General features: G+C 39.9%; 2 protein-coding genes across 2 annotated transcripts in view; one reads left to right on the top strand and one right to left on the bottom strand.

Annotated features, from left to right (window-relative positions):
- Positions 1-4,444, top strand: part of KIAA1598 (KIAA1598 ortholog) — a 54,282-nt gene extending 49,838 nt beyond the window's left edge. Inside the window, exon 17 of the mRNA XM_009876323.1 lies at positions 3,940-4,444. Within this exon, the coding sequence (XP_009874625.1) occupies positions 3,940-4,150 (211 nt within the window). The 3' untranslated portion in view covers positions 4,151-4,444. The remainder of the gene's footprint in view (positions 1-3,939) is intronic.
- Positions 4,445-6,480: 2,036 nt separating this feature from the next.
- ENO4 (enolase family member 4) lies at positions 6,481-25,553 on the bottom strand (the record flags this gene model as incomplete). Its single annotated transcript, XM_009876324.1, is given in 13 exon segments — positions 6,481-6,653; positions 8,811-8,928; positions 9,476-9,543; positions 10,514-10,709; positions 12,964-13,089; positions 14,642-14,809; positions 17,295-17,366; positions 18,061-18,126; positions 19,555-19,686; positions 19,915-20,084; positions 22,340-22,482; positions 24,040-24,230; positions 25,425-25,553. Coding segments are annotated over 13 exon segments (1,752 nt in total), but the record flags the coding sequence as incomplete, so codon positions are not given.
- Positions 25,554-25,993: the final 440 nt, after the last annotated feature.

Genomic DNA, 25,993 nt, shown 5'->3' with positions numbered 1-25,993 from the left:
TCGGCTCGAGTTAGTAGTTTTTTGAAATGGAGAAGGCTTCGTGCACTTTCTTCACAGGTGCCTGGTGTTGTAGATAGTGCTGGGTCTGTCAGAGGAGGGAACCAACAGGCTAATTCACTAGTGTCACTGTTTGTATTCCCTGTAGTTTCTTTTTTGACAATTTCTTGTTGGTTGAAGACTTTCAGGATGACGGTCAGATGCAGGACAGCCAGACAAGCTCTCCTGGCATGGCAGTCTGGAAAGGACATGGAGATCGGAGTATGAGCTTTATCGCAGGAGTGATGTTTGCCCTCAGTTACGGAGATCTTGTAGCGAAATGGGAAGTCTGGGTCGGAGTGGGCAGTCGTTAGGTGGGTAGCAAGCTCTGCTTGCCGTGCAGGCAAGGGGTATGAAGAAGCAACTGGTGGTGAGCAAGTGTCAAATTAGCTTAGTGCTTCCAATTTGTGGTTGGACTCGATGATCCCAGTGGTCTTTTCCAACCTAAATGATTCTATGATTCAATAAAATCTCATCTTCTGGGGAGTAAGGAATAGCACTGGTTGGGTTTTATTTTGGTCTTTGAGAGCAATTTTGCCTTGAGGACAGGTGACAACTATTTCACCATCCTAGATTAGGGATATCGCTGAAGGATGACGTGTAATTTGATGCCACATTAGTGTCATCTTTTGTATCTGAAATTACTCTCTACTGTCTCAGATTCCAGCCGGAGTATCTACGTGGAGTCTCCAATGCTTATACAATGCCTTGCAAAACCAGTCTTGGAATAGATTTTTGCTGGTATTTCCTAAAAATGCTGTAAAAAAACTCCACAGTGTTTTCCCTGAATGGTTTCCTTAAGTCTTCTGCTTTTACATATAGTTAGAAAATTGGATGGGACTTAATCCAGTAAAAATTTACATGATATTTACACAAAATTCTGGTTTCTAATGGAAACATATGACATGATTTCATGAATAGAGCACTGAGCAAGGTTAAGTAACACCAGGATTATAATATTAACCACAGGAAACAAAGAAAATCCAACTCTTGGTTGACAATCTGATCCTTAGTTTGTCCTTTTGTACTCCTCCTGTAAATTATTTACAAAGAGCACAGCAGTACTAGTATGCAGACGGCCTGTCGGGCATAACCCCTTATTTTACCCCTTCTGTAACTACATAAATAGAACATTCTGCTTTTGATACTTCTATACCGCAGGCAGCCGTCAGTACCACATGGGGCTTTGCATATCCCATACAATTAAAGTGCATTTATCATATAAATCTGGATTTCACAGATTTGATGTGTTTAGTCCTAAAAATGTATGCAGACTTCTGAACAATTATGTATGAATGAGTACAATAGAACTAGATTCTCAATTTCTGGCTTAAATATAGAGTTGGACAAATAACACGAATACTGATAACAACATTAATGGTCTTAATGAGGGAAGAGCTTTGCACAGAACCAAATGCAAATACCTTGGCTGGACACATTTGTTCAAAACGTTGACTGTGTCTCCACTGATTGTATTTCTCAGCTTTATTTGTAGCAGTAGAAACTGTTTTTTGAAAGGGAGCACCAAAATTACGTTCATTCTTGCACTGGAACTTTATTAAGCCTGCATTCTGCTCTGGACAAACTATTGAAAATGGGCCATGAATACCTGATAAACAGGGTTAATAATTTTTAACACTGCCTCAGCTGTAACAGCAGCACTGTCAGGCTGGTGCCGCAACAGTGTAAAGGATTTGAAGAAGGGGATGTTAGTACAACCAAACCTGAATAGTAATTCTTATTTTTATGCTTGAAACGCTGATTTAATCACTGGTTTTCTCCATTAAACTGCTTTATATCGACATCTTTCATTTTTCTGTCCTTTGAAGGTGGTAAATATGATTGCCATTTTATCCATTTTTGTTATAAATGAAACAGACTTCAGAGCGTTGGCTGTGCATCAGTTGTTGGAATGCTGCCATGCACTAATGCAGACTCCCCACTGTGAGCCCAGTGAAGAATTATACTTTGATTCACCAGATTGTATTAAATAGTCCAGCTGTTGGGATTTGAAAGATAGTTGCCTCCAAAGTGAAATAAAAATGAACTTGGCATTTATGGCTTTGACCATTTTTATAGTGTTGGGCAATCAGCTTTTCAGAGGTAGCACTTTTAAAAATAACCCTCTTCTGGTTACACCGCTTTAAAAAGTTTAATTTGCTGTAACGTTCAAAATACCCCACCTTGTGTTTCTGGAATGATTGGCAACTTTTGCATAAAATAAACATTATTTTCCTTCTGGAATCACTAGCTTCTGATGATAATCAAATGAGTCTGAAACTGTATCCATTAGCGCCAATCTCCACATTAATTAACTTATAGTAAAGTTTTAATGTTAGAGACAATTCTTGTAATTAAAGCTTGAACGTGGGATTTCATTTGCTGCGTCCAGTGTTTCAGCAGCAAGCTGAGTAAATTCTTTCTGAAATGGAAAGTGCAGCAACTGTTGTTTCTGTGATTATTTATTTGGTTTCAGCCTGTACATTTACTCTCTTCCTGTCAGGTGGGAGCCGGCACATTCTCTACCCCCCACTCTAATTGTTGAGTGGGGTGACCTCTTTCTTCTTGGTCATTTTCTGTAGGACAAAGACTGTCACAATAAAGGGCAGTTCGTAGCAGATGGATCCAGTAGCTGAATTTCTTTCTCTGGCCTCCAGTTGATTCCACTTTTTCCTTCCAAGGGTGTTACCTTAGCGGTCTGGAAGGCCATTCCTTATGAGTAAGCACGAAAAATTAAATTAAATGAAAAAAGACTGGACTAGCAAATGTAGCAGCTCTGCAGTTCTGCTGTCCAGGAGAGCAGAGCCGTGCACCCGCTGCTGCGTGGAGCGCGGGAAGGTCCTCAGGATTTGTGTGTTTGTTCGGTGGCTGGAGGTGTTTGGGTGCTCACACCAGGGAGTGAGGCCCCGTGTGTGCCTGCCTGGGGCCATGCCCGCGGACACTGGGTCCGGCAGCTCTGGAGCGCGGGCGGAGGAGATAGGAGCCTGTGGTGGCCGGGGGGTTACCCCCATCGGTGACTCGCTCCGGCTGTGCTTTCCCAGCGTTTGCCTTGTTCTCTCCTGGTGCGTTCTAGCTCATCTAAGGATTTGCCTGCGCATTTTCCACGCTCATACAAAGCTTTTGACTATGGACAGGTGCTTTTAGTGTTCATAGCACGGTGCCAGTCTTGACGAATAACCCTGATGTCTCTAACCTTTCTTTCCTCTCCGAGGGCTTTTTATGTGGAAGAAGCCCTGTGCCACAAGTGATCAAGACGTGACCCCCTTTCTGCGGTGCAGAATGTAGGTCTAACGCCCTCTGTATTTCAGCAAATACAGTTGGTGAATTTTCAGGAAGGATTTTGCGCTTGCTCCCCAGGGGACCGCAAGCGGCCTGGCAGTGCTGAGCCACGGCGGAAAATCAGTTGTGCTGCCCGTGCGTCCCGTCGTATGGTCGAGGGTAGAGCAGCGACAGCCCTGCGCAGGCAGCTCCGGGCTGCAGAAGGAGCCGAGCTCTCAGGACGGTGGCAGTCAGCCCGCACGCTGCGGGACCTGCTGGCGTTCTCTCTGAGCACAGCTGCTCTGTCGGACCTGGGGGAACCTAAATCCGGCTCTGAGATGAGCAAAGAGAAAAGAAGTTAAGACTATCCTCAAACCAATTCTTCCACACTCTAAGGATGTTGTCAGTGCTTTGCGAGTTGATGTTTCCTGTCAAGTATCTTCCATGGCTGCCTTCACAAATAATTCAGGAGGGGTTACATTTTGTGAGTCACTATCCATATATAACAGCTGTTAAATCAGTTTATTATAGTAGGCCTGTCCTGGTCCTATGTACTGCTAATAATAGAAATGCTTTTCTCTATGTATTTTCTCCTAAATATGTCAGCTGTTACCTGTACTTACATATTTATTCTTTTTCATTTAGATCAACCAGTCGCACAGAATTTACAAGAAAAGCTTCTAGTAGTGAAAAAGAGACAGAATCCGTTGTAGTTTTAGATCCGGTTTCCACCAGTGGGGATCAGATGTCTGAAAACACACTGAATCGGAACAGAATGAAAGAAGAAAAAAGCAAGCCGCCGCACAAAGAAACTAATGTTGAGAAAATAAAAGAGGCAGACAGTTCTAACTGTTAATTGTTATTCTGAAAGGCTGTCACTTTTGGGAGTCATTATCTGGACGTGTAAATTGCTTAGGTGTGTTACTGGGGGCTGCGGTCTGTACTCCAAACAGTTTTCAATAATATAGATTGAAACAGTCTTTTGTATGCAGTTTTGTTACACACATTAAGGTGTTAAATAACTGTGTCTCACTTAAAATCCCTTTCCCATTTTGATTTTGCAGGTACGGTTATGATTTTCTTAGATAGTGTCAGTTACCTTTACTTTAAAATTGTATTTGAAAAGGCTTTTAAAATCATTCTTTTATTGAGAAGATGCCTTGTTGAAGCTCTGTTCTAAAGCTTGCCGGCAGCCCCTTGCATCCCTCTTGAATTGGACAGCTTTGGGTTAGACCCCATGAAGGAGTTTACGCTCACATCAGCTTTAGTATGGGGGGATACCACTAATTATTAAAACGTCCGTGTTTAGACACGTTGCTTTAAAAATATTTTGAAATCTACTTAAACCAAGATCTTGGAGGTCTCACTACTGTTATCTCCACACGCGTTCTGTGGAGGAAATGAAAAGCACAAGCACGCTCGCTGTGGGCAGCCGGCCCGCAGGCTGAGAAGCCGCGGCGGCGCAGTGCAGCGTTGCGGTACCAGGACTTTGGGCAGCGATAGCAGACATCAGCGGACTGAGGTTGATGCTCCCGTTTGGGACCAGTGTTTTCCAAAGGAGGAATTCATCTCCAGGTTTTTGTTTCACTGTTACAAAGTGAAGTTTGGAAGCTGTTGCAACCAGAGTCTGTGTTTACTCCTGTGAAAAACCATCTGATCCCAGACTCCCCCGAGCACGGGCAGTGTTTGGGATTCAGTCATTCTAGGATTGCAGGTTGTTTGGAATCAGAGTTTTGAGAACTCCCAGCTGAAAGCTCGCTGTGCTAACAAATAAGCCTTTGCTTTGAACCTGGTACACACCGGTGGCATTAATTTCTTTATTAGGTAACACTTTAGATGTCCGTATTTGGTAACACAAATCCCAGTTTCCCTCGGCCCTTTTCTCCTGCGAAGCCGGCGAGATAGATACGTAATCGGTTTGCTCCACTGCCAGTTCACATTCTGTTGTGGTCTCTCTTTAAATTCAGCACAGCATCTCATTCTTTTATAATGAACAAACAAACGTAATCAGGGATTTGCCTAAAGATCGGTGTAGCTGAAATGGGGTGGTCAAGTACTTGAATGCACTTGGGTTATTTTGTACTCAGTGATTTGAAACAGTGACAGCATCGAAGGATGAGTGTTCCAAGTTTGTTGGTTTGGCTCTGCATGCAACTGTCTGGTGCTTTTCCTAAAAATAAAATGATAGTAACGAGTGTGGTAGTTTCACATCTCTTTTGGTGTTTTTTGCATGTTTGCTAAGAAAATCCTGGACTTGATCTAATAATGGAACTACATATAATTCCTAAACTTGGGGAAATTTGTCTGTCAATGATGTCTTCAGTTCTGGGGGTGGCTGGTTTTGGTGGTTAAGTTTTCACTTAGGTATCATTTACACTGAAATTAAAATGCAACATTTTATATCTGTATTTTTCCTCAGATTATTGCTGCTGTATTTATACGTTCAAATTTTCAAATGATGACGCAAAACCCGGAAGTTTTTTAAGAAGCATTTCTTTTACTTAAACTGTTTTGTTACTTAGGACATGAGCTATTTATTTATCTTTTCACTGTTGCTGATTAAAAAGACTCCTGACAAGTTTCCCAGACCTTGTGAAATTGACTTGTTATTCCCTGCCTCCGACTGCCGCGAAGCTTCCTGGTGCTGCCAATTACAGCTTTGTGCCCTACATTCGGGGTTTGCGCTGCTGCGCTTGTGGTGAGAGCTGAACCAGAACTGGAGCAAAATTTCCTTCGTAGGCTCGATCTAAGAGCAGTATTGCGGGGGGGACCAGCGTAACAGTCAAGGCCTTTGTTTTTTGTAACATGTTTTTTTGGTTTGTTTGAGTTGTTTTACTGTTTGTCAATAGCTTGTTCTTTGTCTGGTGAGAGATTTCGACTTTCCCAAAGCAAACATTTGTTTTGGACTTAACACAGAGGTATTTGTTTTGTCAGTTTGTAAATGCAGCACAGAATTTTGTGGTGTTTTCAAACTGTAGCTGATGCTCAGTTAACATGGTTTCAGCTGAAGGCAATGGTCTCCTGGGAAGAGAGAAGCTAGTCTCTGAATGTTTTTAAAAATGTTTGGCTGAACTGCTTGAAAAGAAATGGATTAAGGAACAGCTAATATACGAGGTCCTTAGTAGAATTTTTTTTTTGTTAGAAATGTATCTAAATGTTGAAGAATTTTATCTAAATGTTGACAACCTAGGTCAGCATGCTGTTCTCTGGGAGGTGAGCGGGCAGGCTGGGAACGTGCAGCACTGGCCAAGAGAGCCGGGGAGGCAACGAGTCTTACTGTGGGGGAGGAAGTACATCAGAAAGTTGGTTTTCTGGCTGTGATTCTTCAGCAAAAGCAATAAATTCAAGATTTGCTTCACCTGAAACAGAAAAGAGAAACTCATGTTACAGTTTCTTGTAACTTCTCTGGTACACTTGATTTTTTTTAAAATGCCACACCGTGCTTTAACACCTTGATTTTTTTAACACCTCGGATTTTTTTATTGCATCCTTCACCAGTCATCTTGCCTTGCTGCCCCTTTTTTTTGAACACCCGTTGTCCTCTGCTCGGGTGTTCTCAGCAGAGTTGCCCCCAGCTGTCTGTGCCTCTTCCCAGCCCCAACCTTCAGCAACTCCGTGCAAACCCTCATTCAGATATTGCTGCTGTAACTAAGGCTTCACCTCTCTTCTCCCAGTTTTCCCCAATTCTGTGACATTCCTTCCTCACCTGTGACATTCCTGACCTCACCACCCAACTCCCTCTTTTGCCACATGCACAGTGCCCGCCCATCCCCACGTAAGTCTTAGCTCCGTGTTACTCTTTGGTAAAGTGACGGCTGGTCCGTGTCTGAGCCAGTGACCGTTCACACACACCCTGCAGGTCCAGAGGCCGCAGCCCGGTGCATCACCAGGGCTGCACTCAGGCCAAGGCACTGAAGTGCCGGTACCAAGCGGGGCCGGGTGGCAGGAGGGCTGAGGCACCGGTTGTCCTGGTGCTCCAGGCCCTGCCACGTGTCCCTTCACTCCCCGGGGGACTCGGGTTGGGTGGGTGTCACCTCCTGCCCACAAGCTGCTCCAGGAGTCCTCTGGTGCCCAGCTGCCCAGCGCCCAGGGCTGCACTCAGGCCAAGGCACTGAAGTGCCGGTACCAAGCGGGGCCGGGTGGCAGGAGGGCTGAGGCACCGGTTGTCCTGGTGCTCCAGGCCCTGCCACGTGTCCCTTCACTCCCGGGGGGACTCGGGTTGGGTGGGTGTCACCTCCTGCCCACAAGCTGCTCCAGGAGTCCTCTGGTGCCCAGCTGCCCAGCGCATCGCACAGCCCGCGGCCCAGCCAAATGAGGAGCCTGGTATGCGGCTCAGAGCTGCCATCGCAGTGTTTCCCTGCTGTTTGATTTAGTTATTGGATTTTATTTCTGCCAAACGATTAACGGCTTCGGGAATTGTTGCGGTTTCATTTTAGGAGATGGAGGTCCAAATATTTGTCAAACTCAAGCTCTTTTGTTTAGACTGTACCATTTGAATAGGGAATATATTCATGCTGCTGTGGCAGTTAAAATTCATAGTTCTATAATTATCTCTCTTGTTTTTGAAAAGTGCATTCTGTGAAACTTAGCAAAAAAGAATTTCTGGGTTTCTATTTTCTTGCAATGAGCAAGGAGGAGACTTTGAAAATTCAGAATGTTTCCAATATTCATATATTTTTAAAATCAAACCTTTGTTCTATAGCATGCATGTCAAGTGCTGCTAACCTATGTATGGAACATTGGAAACAATTAGCAACGAGAGGGTAAAACGACTTAATTCTTCTTCGTGTTTCTTAGGCATAATAAATTCTTGCGAACCCTTTCCTTCCTTTCTTCTTCTTGTCTCTCTGCCTCCCGTTCAGCCTGTATGCCTTTATTCTGCCTTGATTGATACCTGAGCGAGTGAGAAGTGGCTCTAATGAACTGTTAAGCATTTAGCAGGGTCCAGGATGCAGATCCTGAAACGCAGGCAGATGCATACAAGTGGCTAAGGCTGAATGTGTGTCCTTAGCTTCAGGTTTTCTTGGGTTTTATTTAGTACTTACCCATGCGACTGTGGCTTTTCCAAACACATTTTGCTGGAAATGTTAAGGCACAAAGGCGGTTGTGAAATGGAAGTTTTGTTAGCAGTATATGTTCAGGGGCTCAAGGGAGGTGGGGTATTTGGCCTAAAATTCCGTTTTGGCAGCTTTCGGGTGTGTTATATGCATGGGTTTTGTTTTGTCCCTTTTGCACTGTGGGCTTCAAGACTCCAACCAATTAATTCTGGGGGAAAAAAAAGCTTAATGTAGGCTACTCCTCAAGAAGGGGTCTATTTTAACATTCAGTAAACAGATAATCCATTAGGACAACAATATACATTGTGGCAAGTGCTATCCTAGGTTTTTTTTGTCAGTGCTTATTTATAGTCTTTTGATTCCACTCCCCTCCTGTGGTGCAGTTTCAATCATTCTCCCTCCAATCTTTGTTCTCGTATTCATTGCAAGCTGAAAACAAAGTAAGAAAGAAGCTCATACGTAGCGTTCTATTCTTGGCCAGTTCTTCCTCTATAGCAAGGAGGCGGTTGTATTTGGTCACCCTTTCTCCGCGGGAAAGACCTCCCAACTTGATAAACCTGGCACCCAGTCCAACCGCCTGAAACGAGAAAGTGGGTATTTTAAAACTACACGCTTTAGGAAGTGAAGCCATTCTTAATTATTAAACACGGTATCCTAATTTAACGCTAATTTCTGCAGATAAAAACCCTCCTCTAAGTGGAAATAAAATTTCCTGATGGAAGATGTATCGTATGCAGAAAATAATTTTCGCTGCAGTGTGAAATTTTATTTGCAGATGTAGCCTTAATAAAAAAAGACTAAAGATATTATTGTTATTTTTTCCCTAAAATATTATCGCTGCTCAGAAATGTTTTAAGTAAATCACAGTTTTTAATAAACTTATGCAACCACATAGATCGTACACACTTTTGAATATACTCCTGCTTTGGCAAATTTCCTCTGTGTTCTCTTTAAACTGAAAGATTAACTCTCTATGGGGGAAAAAAAAGCAACTCTCTAGAAAAAGCCCGTTTTGTAAAACCTTGTTTCTTTCTCAAGCAGAAACAGGCTTTCTGCTTTAAAAGTAGTTCATGTTGAAAGCAGCGTTTTGGCAATTCTGCAATTGAACAGCTTTCAATGCTTACCAGATCCACAAGGCTGTCATCAGAAGATTCTCCATCTGGGCTTCCTAATATGGTAATATGTCTTTGCCCTATATATAATGGAATGTAATACCTTCGTTAGTGTATATTTTATATATTCGACGTGGAAACTGTTTGGATTTGTCACTCTGTTTTTATGCTCAGGCTATCTGAGCTTAAATACAAACAGGAGTTAAGCCAGTGAAAGCCATCTCATGAAAATGTAAACTCTGTTAGTTTGCTACGTTAACGTTGCCTCTTATTTGCAGCAGGGGTAAGGGAATATCTCACATCCCAGCCGTGTTTCTGCCTCTCGCTGATCTGGTCAGTAACGTATTCTTCAGGCTAGGTGGCTCTTCTGTTTATTTTAATCATGGTCCTTACTATAGTAATGATTTTTCTTCACTATAAGAAAGAGTTTACCATTTCTGAATGAAATATTTAAGTTGCTATTTACTTGCTTTGATGTAGTGATGCTGGGCTTTCTGAAGGAAAAAGGAAGGAACTTCAATATATTAAATTTGTCCATCTATTCCTTGGGTGTAAAAATGAAGGAAGAAAAATTGATACGAAGAGAAATCTTACAGGGGAAACCGCACAGGTTCTTAGTACTGTTACAACAAAGGCTCAAGAATATGTAGCCAATAATCTACATAAACTGCAATTTTAAACACTTTGGACTCATTTGGATTTCTTGTTTATTAAACACTAGCATTAGTCAAAATTCAGATTACTCAACAACATCTTTTTTATTTTGTCTAATTCTGATCTCTAACTGTATGACACTTAGCTGCAGCGTCAAAGGGCACTGGCATTCAAAACACCCACGGTGTATTAATTTGCTACAGCGGAAGGTTTGAGCGCTGTTTTAAGTTCCTGAACAGAGATCTGTGAATCAAAACATGAATTTTAGTTTCTTCATACAAGTGTTTTCTAAATTACAAGTAGCAACAATTAAATCAGATGTAGTATTTACAGGTGCAGCAACACTATTTATTGACCTGAAGGGTTTTAAAGTCAGCCTTTCCCCCCTCTACTCACCATCCAGAAGCCCCGTGACTTCGATGAGGTCTGACACCTTGGTTCCGTTAATATATTTTAGGACAACACCACTGCACCTTGGTACGTTTATGTTTTGGTCAATTTTAAGTTTGGAAACACATGTGGCAGCATCTTCAGCAATCAGGTAACATTTGGAACCAAGAGCACAACATATGTTACTCCATTGTTGTCTGTCCTGCATAAACAATCAAGTAAATAAGTGGAGTTTAAAAAAATAAACCAAATGAAAACCCTGAGGAGTTAAAAACAAAAATTAAAATTAAAATATAAAAATTTGCATTTAATCCTAAAGATACCCTTCATATAAACATATTTTCTACTGTATTCTAAATCTATCTGCGTAAGAAAGACATACCACCAGAATTTTGCTTAAATTTTAAGATTTTGCTAGAAAACATTAATTCTAATCTGGCATCAAAGCTACTTGCATACAAATATATTTTAAAATATTTCAAATGAAATTAAGTGTAGGAGCTTCCTATTTTGATTTTCTTTCAGAAACTTATTTCATTTTAATGGAGTACAAAATAATTTTCTATTGTTTTATGCAGGAGACTCAGTCTTGTGTTGGTATTTTAAGTGTCATAATATTTGTCTGAACATAAAATAATGAAGCAGGAGGCAGCCATAGTCTCAGTGACACGTATCAGGATGGGCTGATGAGGGCTGTAAGACTGACCCACAGGGAAGAGCAAAAACCACCGCGCTTCCGCAAAGCTCGTTTTCAGGGTCTTTGTTTCTCGATTTTAATGCACTGCCCACATGGCACTATGATTTAAAGATAAATGAAGGACAAGGATATGTAAATAATTTGAAAGGAAAAACTTACAAATTAAATTGATTTCTTTGTGTGCACAGGATGCAAAGTTCTCACATAAAAATTCCCATTACTTTTCTAGTTAATAATTCTGCCAGTAATAATTCTTGGTCTGTGGATGAGGCAGACCTTTGTATCTACAGAGTTGTGATCTGTATCAGGGTCCATTCCTGTAAGGATTTCAAGCTCGCATGAAAGTGAAAATTAAGTTTCTGAACAAATGTTTTAATTTAAGCATTGAAGTGGTCTGCTCTCTGCCAGTGAATTGCTGAACTGGTACCAGGGCTAATCCTCAAGGACCTAATTATTGGTGGCAAAGATATGGCGGGGGTGAACTTTGTAGATTTATGAGGGGGCAGGAAGAGGAGGAGACGCATCTCCTTTCACAGTATTTGATTTTGAATGGTACGTCACTATCTGTTGTCATTCTCCTGCAGCTTTTCATACTGCAGATATGCCTCTCTGTAAGAATTCTCATGGGAGTTTGCAGCCCTAGCAGGAGAGGGCAGTAATCTGGTATTTTGGAACGTGTAATTCAAACAGTCAGACTGAAACATGACAGGAAGGCAAGGCTGAGCGGAGTGAGGCAACAGTCCACACAGATATTCAGAAAGTGGACTTTGGAAGTTCAGTCAAGAACAAAATCAGATGGATTTTGCAGTTCACCTGTTTTAGAATTACTGATACAGGCGCTGGGCAGAGTCACAAAGACAACTTCCCCTTTCAATCGTGGCCTTCGTGTTTTGTTCACAAAAACAAATCCCTTATATTTGCTTTAGATAAAGTGTGCAATTTGACAGCAAGAGCAAAATTTTATTAAGTTGTGCAGCTGCACAATCTAGGTCTACAATTGTAGGTTCTGCTGCAACTAACTTTTAATCTTTTTTGTACTAGATAGAAACTGAATCTTATGTATAAATGCTAAGAATTAAGGCAATGCAATCTGTTTCTTGCATCCGTCCATAACTTCTAACATGCTTAATAGTATTCTACTTTATTGTTGTAATCTATTGGCCACACTAAATTAACTCCTCTAACTTCGATCACAGTGGTAAATACATGCTATCTTATTACCACTTTAAAAATTCTGCCAAGCAATGCTACTAGTGACAGTTTTTTTCTGGCTTTAGATATAAATCTCAATCATAAAGAAGAGCTGCAATAAATTTTTGAGTGATTCTAAGGATTATACAACTATGTCAAAATTTTAGGTAATAAAATAATAAAATATTATTAATCATTTTAATTTTATAATTTGAATTATTTCTTTACAAAAGAAGAAAAATGTAATTAAATTACACGTGTTAAGCAAGTAGAACCAGGAAAAAAACCCCACATTTTCTTGTAATTCTTTATTTGTACTGATCCCATTCTGTTCATGCCAGGATTCTTTTCTGTCAGAAATTATGTCCAAAAGTATGGAAAAATTTAGAGTTACTGTTGTCAGTTACACATATCCAAATGACTTAAATACATTTGTATAGTGATTTTTTTTGCGCTTAAAGACTCCAAAACCTGAAGCTCCCTATCTTACATGTTGGGGTTTTTTTAAATGTTATATACCACTTAACAGTATTATCAGTTTTTCAAGGGCTGTACTGTGGTATCTTACCTCTTTTCTTAAAGGATCTATCAATGCAATAATACAAGGAAATTTTTTAATCAGTTCCACATACATGTCAACCATTTCATCAGGACTTTTGAAGGTTCCAGTGAGTATTTCATATTTTTCTTTAACCTAGAAAGAAAAGAATAAAGCATATAAGACAAGGATACTTTAAAAACTAGAGTACTAAAGTAAGCACATGGATCTCGTGGCACCAGTATCTCTGTTAAGGCAGTGGATTGTGCGTTCTTTGAACCACACACAATCGTTCACTTGTCTCCTTTGTATCTAAGTGGTCACCATGTTGTCACAGAAAACTCTGTCTGAAGCAACGGTGGTTTCCAGTGGACTCATGCCAAAGGCTCTGAAAGATGCTGAAGTAGTTTTACACTTTGGAAGTAGAAAATATTGCTGAGGGAAAGGACTGCACCCTCAGTGCTCAAAACAAAAATGAAGATACTGCCTTTCCTTGCCTCTTTCCTCTTTCAAAAATAAAGCCAAAAAAAGGAGGACTAGTTAAAAGCCAGTCTCAGCATTACAGGAAGCACAAACCACAACATAAGAGGATTACTAAGGGCACACTGTCAAACTGTGGCAGAATACCCACTGCACTAGTGACTTTACCAGTTCAGTAACAGAAAGTTACAGATTAATTGATAATTCTTTGGTTAAGATTTGGCTCATTCTGGTGTAGGATACCAGGATATCACAGATTGTCAGGAAAGCAACTTTCGCAAAACATTAGTAATGGAAGGTTGGTCACTATAGTCTACTCAAACATACAGAAGCCTCCTGAGATATTAAATTGAATAGGAAGATTCTTTTTCTGCCTAGAGAGAAACCTGATTGATCTTGGAACAGGGGTAAAAGCTCTGTCAAACAAAAATATTGAAAAATAAGAATTAAAAAATGAATGTTGATACACAATAAGATGAATGTTAGTGGGTAAAAATACACAGAAAGGTCAAGGTAGTTTGAAGAAAACAGATGTGGTGTAATATAATGGAGTAATAAGCATCCAGTGGTGTGAAGGAATTACAGAAATATGCTTGTGTAAATCACTTCTTGTTCTTCACCCTTGAAAGCAAAGTGGTTAGGAAAACCAAAACGGGATTTTTCACTTAATACTTTAATTCAAAATTATCTGTGACATAATGTGAAATGAAGCTGGTTTGCTAAACAGAGCATGTAGCCGGTGCTTGTCTGGTTTGCTGTGTTTGACAAAGGCTGATCTGAAAAATTGTATTAAATAAACGGAGCAAAGGTATAAATCTGGCTGATGCAGACAGGCTGATACCATCCGAATGATTAAAGTTAAATCATGAAAGTACCAGTGATACCCGTGAGCAGGACACAAGCTGCGATGGGGCCTCATCTCCACACACGGTGCAGCACCAGCCCGCTGGCACGGCTGGTGGGGAGGGACACGCGCACTCTCGCTGCTCCTGCCACAGGGAGCTCCCTGCGGGGGTGTCTGCATGTCTCGTCCCCTCGCACCCACACACCGGTATGACTGATTCAAGTGTAATTTATAAATGCAGAGACACTTCTTTCAGTTTGCTTGATTGCTACCTTCAAAACTGGAGTTGGAAGCTTCTAGGTGAGTTTGCAGTGTGCTAATAATGTTAAGAGATAGCTACATTCCTTTTAAACTGCAACAAAGTAGATATTGAAGGTAACTTACGTAATCCATTAATTCATGAGCAGCACAGTTTACTGCTAAGTACACATCTGTTCCTAGCTCCAGACCTATATTGTTACAAGCAGTTTGCATTAGGAGTAATGGTTGCTCTAGATCGTCGCATCCTGTTATTAGGCAACCCAAGTGGGATATTCTTTTTAAGGCTTGTGGCTGGAAGTAAAACAAAAATAATCACTTTATTTACACACATGGATAAATGTATAATATTTGTACATATATATATATTTTTTCACTGTCATCTCAGTCTGCATTCAGTCATCAAAATATAAATCTGTTCTCAGAAATTGCATTGGCAACTTTAAGGACAATTCTCTATAAATGAGGGGTAATCAAGTGCTAATGAGTAGAGAGCTAACAGTCCCTGGAAATATGTCAAGTCAGATAGTTCTCACTCTTATATGGCCAGTGCTGGTTTACAAAAAGATTTTAAAGGTGTTCTGAACAACCACTGAGTTGTCATAGATGCTATGCAAAAGTTTCTGGTGCTGTGGAGCATCCCTCTGCCACAGAAATGCACTCTCCATTTTTAAACAGCTTTTACTCATTTGTCCTCAACTACAACTTTGATATTGCCTCTGTGGAGTGTTCAAAAACCACCAGCATCTTCCAAGACTTCTAGAAGGAACAAATTTGATAGAGGGGATGTGCCTCTAGCACAGTTCCATGGAGTTGTCTGCCTCAGGAACCATGTTCCTGGACGTGATCCATAAGCAGAGTTGCATTGAGTAAATATTTCACATGTCCTTCGGTTGTCAGTTCTTTTGCAGGTTTTTAAAACACTGATTTTTAACTTTAAAGTCTGAATTTAGGTTATAAAGAATGACTCTAAATTGCCCAAAAAGCGGCAGGATATAATTCTGGGTTAGACTAGAGAAGCTGGTAAAGGATTTGGAGCGTGTATTGTACAAGGAACGGCTGAGGGATCTGGGGCTGTTTAGCCTGGAAGAGACTGAGGGGAGACCTTATCGCTCTCTACAACTCCCTGACAGGACGTTGTAGCAATGCAGGGGTTGGTCTGTTCTCCCCAGTGGCGAGTGATAGGACACAGGGAAATGGCCTTAAGTTGCACCAGGGGAGGTTCAGGTTGAATATTAGGAAGAATTTCTTTACTGAGAGGGTTCTCAGCCATTGGAACAGCCTGCCCAGGGAGGGGGTTGAGTTGCCATCCCTGGAGGTGTTTAAGAGGCAGGTGGATGTGCTGAGGCACATGGTTTAGTGGTGTTGATAGGGCTGGGACAAAGGTTGGACTCCATGACCTTGAAGGCCTCTTCCAGCCAAAACTGTTCTATGATTCTAAGTCAATTGGAAAGCATCAATTCTGACAAGTCAGAGAACTGACCACAGTGGACAGAACAGAGGCCTGGCTACAGAGGATATATGAATGTTCCTTCACATAAAAAATTACAAAGAAAATGCAGGTCAAATTGTTATGGGGTTATTTTGTAGCACTCTGCATGGGAAGACATTTGACTTGTTGCGTTTGGAGCACTAAGCTGCAGCAACAGACAGCATGGAACGCTGCAGTCTTCCTGCATTCGGTAAGAGATGAGAGGTTAATTCTGCATTTTCAGGTGATTTTCAAAGCATCCACATGTTGGGTCTTGTGACATTCTATTAAAAGCATTGTTTATCTTTATAAAATCACTTCTTCTGTTGGTATTTACTTCTGTAACCTAAAAGGTTATTCTTCTTCATTGCCTATGTAATTTTACTTTTTTTTAAAAAAAAATCAAGCTAACATTGTGCCCTTAACAGTTTAAAATTCAGTCTCACTACTATCTCCTTTAGTTTTCTCATATAGAAATAAATGGATTTTTTCCTTGTTCACATCTTAAGGGATTATTTTAACTTGTGACTGCAATACATACTGTGATTAGAAACATGCAAATTGCCCACAAAAAACATTGGCCAGCTGCTTAATGATGATGACTTTTGTGTTGTTTAAGCAACACACAAAAAAGGAAAACTTTCATTCATCCTCTCTTTTGTACACTCCGCAACAGCAACAATTCTCACCTGATAATATTTTAATCATCTAAGAATGGAGAACAAAACTGGTATGACATTTCCATCCCGCTATTTGGGAAACTCATCTATAAACTACAGGTTTTGAAGTGATTAAAAAAGATTATTTGAGTCATATCAAATAATGCCCTGTGCACTGTTGTGAGCACAGCCCTTTAGCTACTGGTTTGTACCTTCCGTTATCTGTAACCTCAAACTGGAAATGGGAACTTAATGCAGAATGATCAAAAAGAGAGTTAGGAAACATCAGAATATGCAAGTCTTGCAGGTAATAGTTTTATGGCCTGCAAGATTAAAAGGACGTGTTCTCTGCTGGTGCTACAGGCCTGCAAAATGTTCATTGGATAATTTACCAGGATTTCTACACGAGAAAAAAGATCAGATTCCAGAAGAATTTCCCCTTGCTGTTATTGTTCCACAGGAAGTGAAGGAAGAGTCAGAAGAATACCAATTATTACGTAAAATACAAGCATTTGGAATATTTGAAAGTCTTGCCTTGACCTTTCCAGAATGGTCATGTAGATTAATGTTTCATTTCTTAAGAACATTTTGGTTCCCTGCTGTTGTTAGTACCTTGCTGAAGACTTAAAAGGAAAATCTCTTTTCTTACCGGAGCTTTTTTCCCTGCCTTATGTGCTTTGCCTTTCTTACTGTCTGCTGATGGAGGATTGGGCTGTTGGGACTGAAAGAAGAAAGAAATCAGTTCCATGGAGAAAAGAAAGACAGAGAGATCTCAGAATAAAAACCAAACAAAAAAGTTGACTTAATTTTGGTCTAAAGACATTGCAAATATTTACGTTAGGAAATAGCTTCTGTTTTGTCTTGGACACTACGAGCAGCTATCCGGTTTTGGTGTGTGGTGGTTACTAATTTCAAATGTTTATTTCCGTGCACCCATAACTACAACCATCGTTTGTTTCTCCAGAGATCCTCACCTAGCCTATCGAATAGGGAAATGAGAGTCTAAGACTCCGTACCTTGGAGAAAGCCAACCACCTCACTCTGCAAAAAGCATATGCACATTGATTCGCTACTACACTGGTAGTACCTTGAATAATACAAGTTTCATCTGCGAGACATAGCAAGATCAGACCTATATATTGTAATATTCACTGTGATATTGTTCACTCCCACTATACTTCTTCAGGTAATCAGAAAGTCCCACTATGCTTTGAACAATGTTTTATTCCACCTTCATTAACTTAATGTCACCAAATGGTCATTGTTTCATTCATCTGTCAGAGAAACACATCTTCTACGCTGTGCCATTTAGCCTGATCACAGGCTAAATGTTCCATGTTTAATCTTAAAAAGACAATAGTAGTAGAAAAACCAAATTAAATAGATCACATTATTATTACACATTTTTATTGTACCGCTTTGCCTGGAGGCTCCAACAGTCTCATCATTTCTTTCTGAATATCCAGAACTCTTTCTATGCCCTGAAATTAAACAACAGTAATCTTCAAAACAATGATAGATTATTTTATTTTAGCATCTTAAATCAGGAGAGAACATTTATTCTAAGTGAAGATCTTCACATAAAGTCTTTAAAAAACCTAACTATTACAGACTTCCTTAACACAATCCCCCCACCCACAGAATGCAGTCAAGTGTCCAGTGACAATGAGTCAGCAGTAAGTGGAATTAACAGGAATATTTGCCGATGCTGCTGAATGGCATGGCAGGAAAAGTGGTCTCTTCTTCACCAAAAGGAACCCTTCCCAAATCTAACAAGTGAGCAGTATCGGGGTCTGCATAATACCTGAGAAGTGGGAAGGTAACAATCACTGTTTACAACTGTGTCTCTATCTATGACTTCCTTACTGGAACCTCTGAAAAAATTGAATATATTTACCTTTAGAACATTGCCAGGAAGCAGGAAAAAAAAATGCTGCCTTCATTTTAAACACTGGGGAATGGAGGAACACCTCAATTAGATGAAGCCACTGCTTTTTTACTTTTCAGCTGAGTGAGCCGAAGTTTAATGCTAACTCCTTAAATCCCATTTCAGATTTTCTGAAACTGTGCCAATAAAGGAATACTGAAGGGGGCAGAAGTCAGTCACAGCTGACAACACACCAACACAGGAGGAATGGCCAGTTTTTGCACTGCAGCAAACAGCCCATCAGCGCGAGGAGGCATTATGTCCTTGAAGGGTACAGAATTAGCAACCCTGCTAAGAGCTCTTGGTGACAATTCTAAAAAGTTAAAGGAAACAGAACTGAGCTCAGCTATTTGTCCAGGTCACCAGCGTACAAAGTAGAAATCGCAGCCCTAATGTAGGCATCTGGTGCAGACACGTTCTTTAATGAAACACATAGCTGAACAAAAAGAGGGGGTTGAGCTCCCTCATCCTTCTGGCCCCTTGAATAGATTTTGTTCTGCTTCGTACTCCCTTCTATCTTCACAGTTTCATTTTAAAAGCAATTTATTCCCAAAGTTTTTATGCTTTCCTGTGATTTTGTTACAAGTTGTCACTTTGTATGTTCTATCAATTGATTAATAATATTTATATTCTACAAATATAAAATCACATTCTAAAAAAAATTAAAATCCCTTACTGCTGTGTAAAACAATTCCCTACATCCTCTTCAATACACTGATTTTTTTCTCTATACTAATACATATATTCTAACTTGAAATCTCCATATACCTTCTTTTAAATCTTCATCTATTTACTTCTTTTAATGTTCCTTTGTTAGAGTACTGCACTAGCATTTGTTAAAAATTGGCCTTGCAAGCAAAAAAAGAAAAATGAAAAATACAGTTTGTTAGGACTATAGTGAAACGATCTGTGTATTTATGTACATATACAGTTTATATGATCTCTACAAAAATAATTTATAAAAACGAAAAGGAAAGAGTACCTGTCTGAGTGATAACTGAACTGGTGGTATAAGCATAACTTCCTTCACTAATTTCAGTTTTGCTGGAGAATTTTTTTCACAGTTCAACACAGTAACCATTGGGAGTGGTAGAGTCATTTCTCTGGGTGGATCCTGTAATTGGGAGTAGCATGTGAAAATAAAAATGTCAAAAATCAGAATAACATCTTATATATTCTAAATATGTTACAGGGTTCAAAGACTACTACAGAAAATGGTCTTAAGGGCATATTCTGGGAGGTCTATTTAATATCACTGTCACAAGAGACTACTGGCTTCAGATTTCAAGAATAATTGTGATGAATGGGATGAAAGAAACAAAATTACCGAAGTCACGTGTACCTGATCATGTTTCAGCAGTGCAATATGGAAGTACAACGGGACATGGTTAATGGTGGCACCCGCCTTAGCTACAGCCAGCGACGCTCCCCCGATGGCTGCGCTGCCAGAAAGCGCCGCTTCAACGGGCTCTGCAGGCGGGATGGTTCTCTCTGCAACAGCCGCCTTCTTTCCTACAGGGCACAGAGTAGCAGCTAAATATCTCGTTGGTTTAAAACGTGTTTATGTATCACAGTTATATGAGTAAATATGACTTTCATTTCTGTACGTACTCAATGTACTACAAAAGAATCAGTTGTGGGTTTGTGTTTTTTTCTTTTTGTTTTTAAACTTAAATTTAGTCAGTTGTCGTCCTGGTTTGTGAGCACCGGGATGAAAGTTCTCTAGGACTCCTGGCACAAGGGCAGTCACCCTGCGGCCGCGGGCAGCTGTGCCTACGGGGAGGAAAGGGTGGGTCAGGTGACCCAAATGGACCAATCACAGAGTTTCTTCCCGTGGTGCTCAGTATATAAGGGCCCGTACGAAGTGCCCTGGGGCCTTTAGTGCTGCTGTCTGGCAGCACTTCCATGGGCTGTTTGTCATCTATCCCTGGGCTACTGGTGTTCCCGCCTCCTGTTTTCGCCCTGTGGAGGAGCACCGTGCATTGAAACAGGTTGTCTTCCCCTGCCTCCTCAGGTGGGAGCAGCATGGCAGCTTCAAGGTTCCTTTTTCTGCTTTTGTGGACTGTCGTTGGGACTCTGGGCTCGGGTGCCAAGTCTAGTCTGGGACTTTTTCCATTGAGGGCCTACTTGGCTTCCAGAAGTTGTGGGTTCTGTATTAACAGAATACTTGTATATATCTGTATATAGTTCAACATCGTCACTGTTATTGTTAATATTGTTTTTCTTCTCATTAAACTGATCCAAGTTTTTTTTCAATCTTTAATTTTCTCTCCCTGGTTTCCCTGTTACCCTCCCCTGAGACGGTGGAGGGGAAAACAAAGAGCATCTGACAAAGTTTAGCGTCTGGCCCAGCCTTAAACTTTGACAGAAATGATCTTACAAGTAGACCCAGTGGCTGTCATCACTCTGGTTTCAAATGTATTTCAAATCCATTATTTCTGAAGATCTTTCAGCCACTGAAATCTGTAAATTTTATTTATCTGTGTTTATACACAAAAGCTATTTTTATATAGAAAGAGTCTCTTCTAGCTGGGGACTCCAGCATGTAGCAATAGTACAAGAGACAGTGGTTTTAAGCTGAGCAGGGTACATTTAGATTAGACATTAGGAAGGAGCTCTTTACTATGAGGGCGGTGAGACACTGGAACAGGTTCCTCAGAGAAGCTGTGGGTGCCTCATCCCTGGCAGTGCTCCAGGCCAGGTTGGACGGGGCTTCGAGCAACCTGATCTAGTGGGAGGTGTCCCTGCCCACGGCAGGGTCATTGGAACTAGATGATCTTTAAGTTCCTTTCCAACTAAAACCATTCTGTGATTCTCCATCCAGTAACGTTATATCATTGCTCAGGTTCCTATCATCAGCATGATTTGCATATTCTTTATTGCCATCCTAATATGCTTACTTGCATAGGCAACTTGGAAGATTAGGCTGTAACCTGACTGGGAGTACACGTATTTGATTTATTCTAATAATGACTGTGGAAAAAATAGAGGCCTACTACAGTTGGATTTTCCAACGAGAAAACAGATCTTTTAAACATTTCACATGCAGTCTTGTTAAATTTTCAAAACAGTTTCCCTTTCAGATACTGCAGAGTAACTTTTGCCAGAATTCCTGAAACTCACTATCGTATTTATTGTCTACAGTGCTTAAAATGAACATATTCAGTAAGCACCTATGTGACACCAGAATAAATGATCTGATTCTCAAGAATAATATGCACTGGGGACACTGTTGTAAATCTGATCAACTACTTTGGTTCCTAAGAGGAGTGCTATACAAATTTTGATTTAAATCAAATATAAATACTACATATTATATACTACATAAAATGTTCTTATTTCCTCATTCTCTCAGTGCTAGCAAGAAACTTTCCTTCCTCCCGCCTTCTGTTCTTTGCAGCTTCTTAGTTGTATTTCTATCTTCCTGTTCAGTTCTGCGATTCCCTTTTCTTATTTTCACTTATCTTCTTCATTTGCATCCTCCTCCATTCCTACTCCTCACTCTGAAGAGTAATAACCTCCTGTCTAAGCCAACTATAAAAAAAAGGCAGAAACTGTTCAACCAATGCATATGAATGATGAGAAAACTCTGCGTTTTTCCCTCTCTCAGTTCTGCAGTAGAAACTCCTGGGATCAGAATGAAGATTCAGGAGAGAGTAACCAAAACCTTTGAACGCGAGACAAGTCTATGGAATCCTTCATAAAGTATTTTAACACCTTTATCCATATCTGTATTGCAGAAAATATTAAACCAAATAAACTAAAACCTGCTTTTGCTGCTTTTTTCCCCCCAGGTAGCACGGTTGCTGATGAAATGCATGAAGTAAGGGCAGGAGCGACTTCTGCTGCTTCTTCTTCTTCTGGTTTTTGAATCTCTTTCTTTTCTTCTACCTTTTTTGTAAAGTATTCACTGAGGGAAGAGGCATAAAGATCGCTGGCTCAAAATCTTGTTAGATACGTAACAAGTAGACACAGGATATAGACTAAGCTGATCTTTATGGTTCCTTCCAACCCCAAACATTCTATAAAGTCAATAAATGACCTTATTTTTGGGTAGTCATCTGCTGTGTTGGTTAAACAAAGTAAACCACAAGCAACCCTTGATATACACTTTTCAAGTCACACTAGTTTGAAAGTCAGCTCTGTGCAACCTTACTGTGAAGGATATATTTGTTTTGCATGGGTTGTAACGTATCCTGCCGTAACTTTGTGGCATGTGACAGCCTGGCCTAGGTTGCTCATCCAGGAGGGCGGTTGTACAGTGGTCATCTGCAAGCTCAGAAGTGGATAAATTTCAATTGGATGAAGTGGAAACTGCATACGTGGGTCACACTCACCCAATTCAGGCAAACTGCTTTCTTCACCCTGGAAGGACTAATAGGTCCTATCATCCTCTTCTTCAGTTGGAAGTGTTTCTTTCAGTTATATCACCGAGGAGAAGGACACTTTGCTGCAGGGGTAGCAGTCAGGCTGCCACACCGGATGCATTTTAACATATATATACATAGAGTCACAACAGCAGTGACAGTATGGCTGATCTAGCTTGATTTCATTCTGTCTGATTTTAATTTCTCTTCAATATTTTCCCAATACAATTCTGCACCACAAAAAAAAAAATCTGCCCACTTGGTCTGGAGTAAGTTGCACGAAACAGTTGTGTGCAAGCCAGTCCCTCAAACAGACCTGATTGCCTTCCACATGGTTTAGCTTTGGGGAAGACCCTGATGAAGGGAGTAAGGACTCAATTGGAAGGAAGTTCTTCCAACTGAAGTGGGGCTAAATAAAGCTTTAATATATTTACACTGCTTTACATACTCAGTTTACCTGAATTGAGCAAAAATCTGGTGATTCTTTTTCACTTTGAGATGCTCCCAAGAAGTATTTGTATGAAAAAATAAGCATGGATGTTCACTAAAGAAACTGTGTTTCCAGAGAAACTAGTCGCCTCAAGTAAGAAGCCTTTTGGAGTAACAGAAGGAAGACTCCACCAGAACCTGCAAACTCTAGGTATGTCTGTACATGTTTTCTGTGCATCAGCTCAACACCGAAGACACACAGAGACCTTTCGTTCCACTTTTGTAGTGCAGTGCAATGAATGGAAGAAGTGGAGTCACAGTCTGAAAAAACATCCTCACTGAATTAAACTGGCACCGAATGAGTTTCTAAAACAGAGCCTTTGACTCAAGAATGTGTTTGGGCATCTTTTTCTTAAAGATTCTTAGTTTTGTATTCCATGTATGAAACCTTGTAAAAACCAGCACGATTTTTGTATCATAATTGTGAAAAAAGCAGGAAATAGTATAGTGCAAAAAACAGTAGAAAACATTGAATATTCTATGTTTTTCATTTACAATATTAATTAATGGTGTCTATTTCAACACTAAATATTTTGTATGCTTTTCATTTACAATATAAATTAATGGTATATATTTCAAATGCATTAATTTACATAAAATGCAAAACCTACCCAAGCATCTTATCAACTTTACTCTGGTCAGTAGGCTCCAAGTCTCTTAACATCATGTTCAGCGACTCATTGACCCATTCCACAGCGGTGTTAACAGACTCATTTCTTTCTTTCTCATCTGCTTTAGCTATTTCAGGTAAAGCATCTTCAGGTATTTGAGAATGAGAAGGCATTACAGTGGAACAAATCCTCTGGAAAAAAACGTAAAAAGGCTTAGAACACTATTTAGTTTCTAACTTGGAAATGTAATTTGAAAGACTAAGAAGTATATGGCCGTACTAACTCTAACAGTACCTGTCTCCAGTCTACTGTTTCCTCCATTTACCTCTCTTTATCAGCACCTTCTTCCTACTCTCTTATACTTTGGTAATCACGTACATTATTCAAGTTTCTTGACCTAAATTACCACTAATTAGGCAAAAACCTCCTGACAGATCTGCTTTACACGTATATTTTGTTATCAGAATTGAACAGAGTTAAAGACTATACAGTCATTAGGACTTTTTTTTTTGCAGCTGTTGGTAGCATGTTGTACGATGTCTCATCAGCATTTGTGCTTAATGCCAACCCTCATGACTGGTTACATTTTATTTTACTTTTGTGTACTTTAAACTTGTGTTTCTTTACTGATGAAAAATAATACTTAAGAAAGGTCACATAATGAAGACATCATTTACCAATATATAGAGCTGCCTGCATTAATAACAATAATATTAAATTTATATGCTGTAAATATCTATGAAATTGTATTTAATTCAAGAACAAAGTGAACCGCATTTTAACTGAGGGAAAGTAAAAATTCTTACTCCACAACAGCTAGAGTTGCAAAGACAGTATCTTGAATATTTTGTTTTGGGGGAGAGATGGCAAAGCGCCATCAATTTTGCATTGCAAATACTAGATGTGTATGTTTGACTTATCACCCATATCAGCCTATCAGCTCAGTGTAAAAAAAGTGCCTTCACCTATACTGTTTTTCACCTGTACTATATTCTGCTGGGACACTGTCATATATCTAGAAATATAAGGATCTGAAAAGAGAAAAATGTAAAAAAAATAAACTTACAGGACTGGATATGGCGTGTAAGGAAAAGATACATGATCATTAAGACAGACAAAATATTAATATGCAAAGATGTACTGTCACACCTCATAAGTGTTGTCTAATGAATGGAAAAAAAAAGATTTTATAGTTGCTGCACTTTAACTTTTCATTACTTTTTTTTCTAAGTTACAACACTCAGCTGTTGAGTCACAGGGATTGACATCCTGAATCAAATACATAAAGATGCAGAATAAAATGTTCCTTAGGATGTGAGCAGAACAGTACCTTTCCCTGGTATTGTCTTATTAAAATAAATAAAACAGGAAGAAACAGCTCATACCTTCGCATAGTTTTTAACTGTACAGTGTATTTCCACCTCTAATGTTGGCTGACCAACTCCATCAAGAACTTTTCTTCCAACTAATTTGCATATTACTGGAGCTTTTGAAAATTTAGAAATGTAGTTAGCCTTAAATGAAAGAGAGAGAACTTCATTAAAACTCAATTTCTATGCAAACAGCTTTTTATTCCATTATATTTGGTTCAAATCCACCATTGAGCAAATCCATTCCAGTATCCGAAATTCTTCTGTTACACTACACATTTAGTTCTATATGATGATGGTCTGTTGAACTATCATCATCCAACTATAAGAATATATTTGAGGGTCTGTGTGTATTTAATAAACACTGATGATACTTTAGAAAAAAGATTAAGTTGCTACCTGAAGTTTACTACATACTTCCTTACTAGTTTCATTCTTTAGTCTGGTATCAGAGATGGTCACCAGACCACAACTTACCAAATGGGAAAACTAGGAAAAACTAGGAAAAACTTAGAGCTACATAGAAAAGGAACACACCAAACACCAAGCAAAACAAGAGCAGGTGTCGCCAGTTCTAGTCTACT

Source organism: Apaloderma vittatum, unplaced genomic scaffold (assembly GCF_000703405.1).
Source record: "Apaloderma vittatum isolate BGI_N311 unplaced genomic scaffold, ASM70340v1 scaffold7559, whole genome shotgun sequence".
In the NCBI taxonomy this organism is placed as follows: Eukaryota; Metazoa; Chordata; class Aves; order Trogoniformes; family Trogonidae; genus Apaloderma; species Apaloderma vittatum.
The sequence above is the reverse complement of the archived record's forward strand: the minus strand, read 5'-3'. Positions and strand labels throughout refer to the sequence as shown.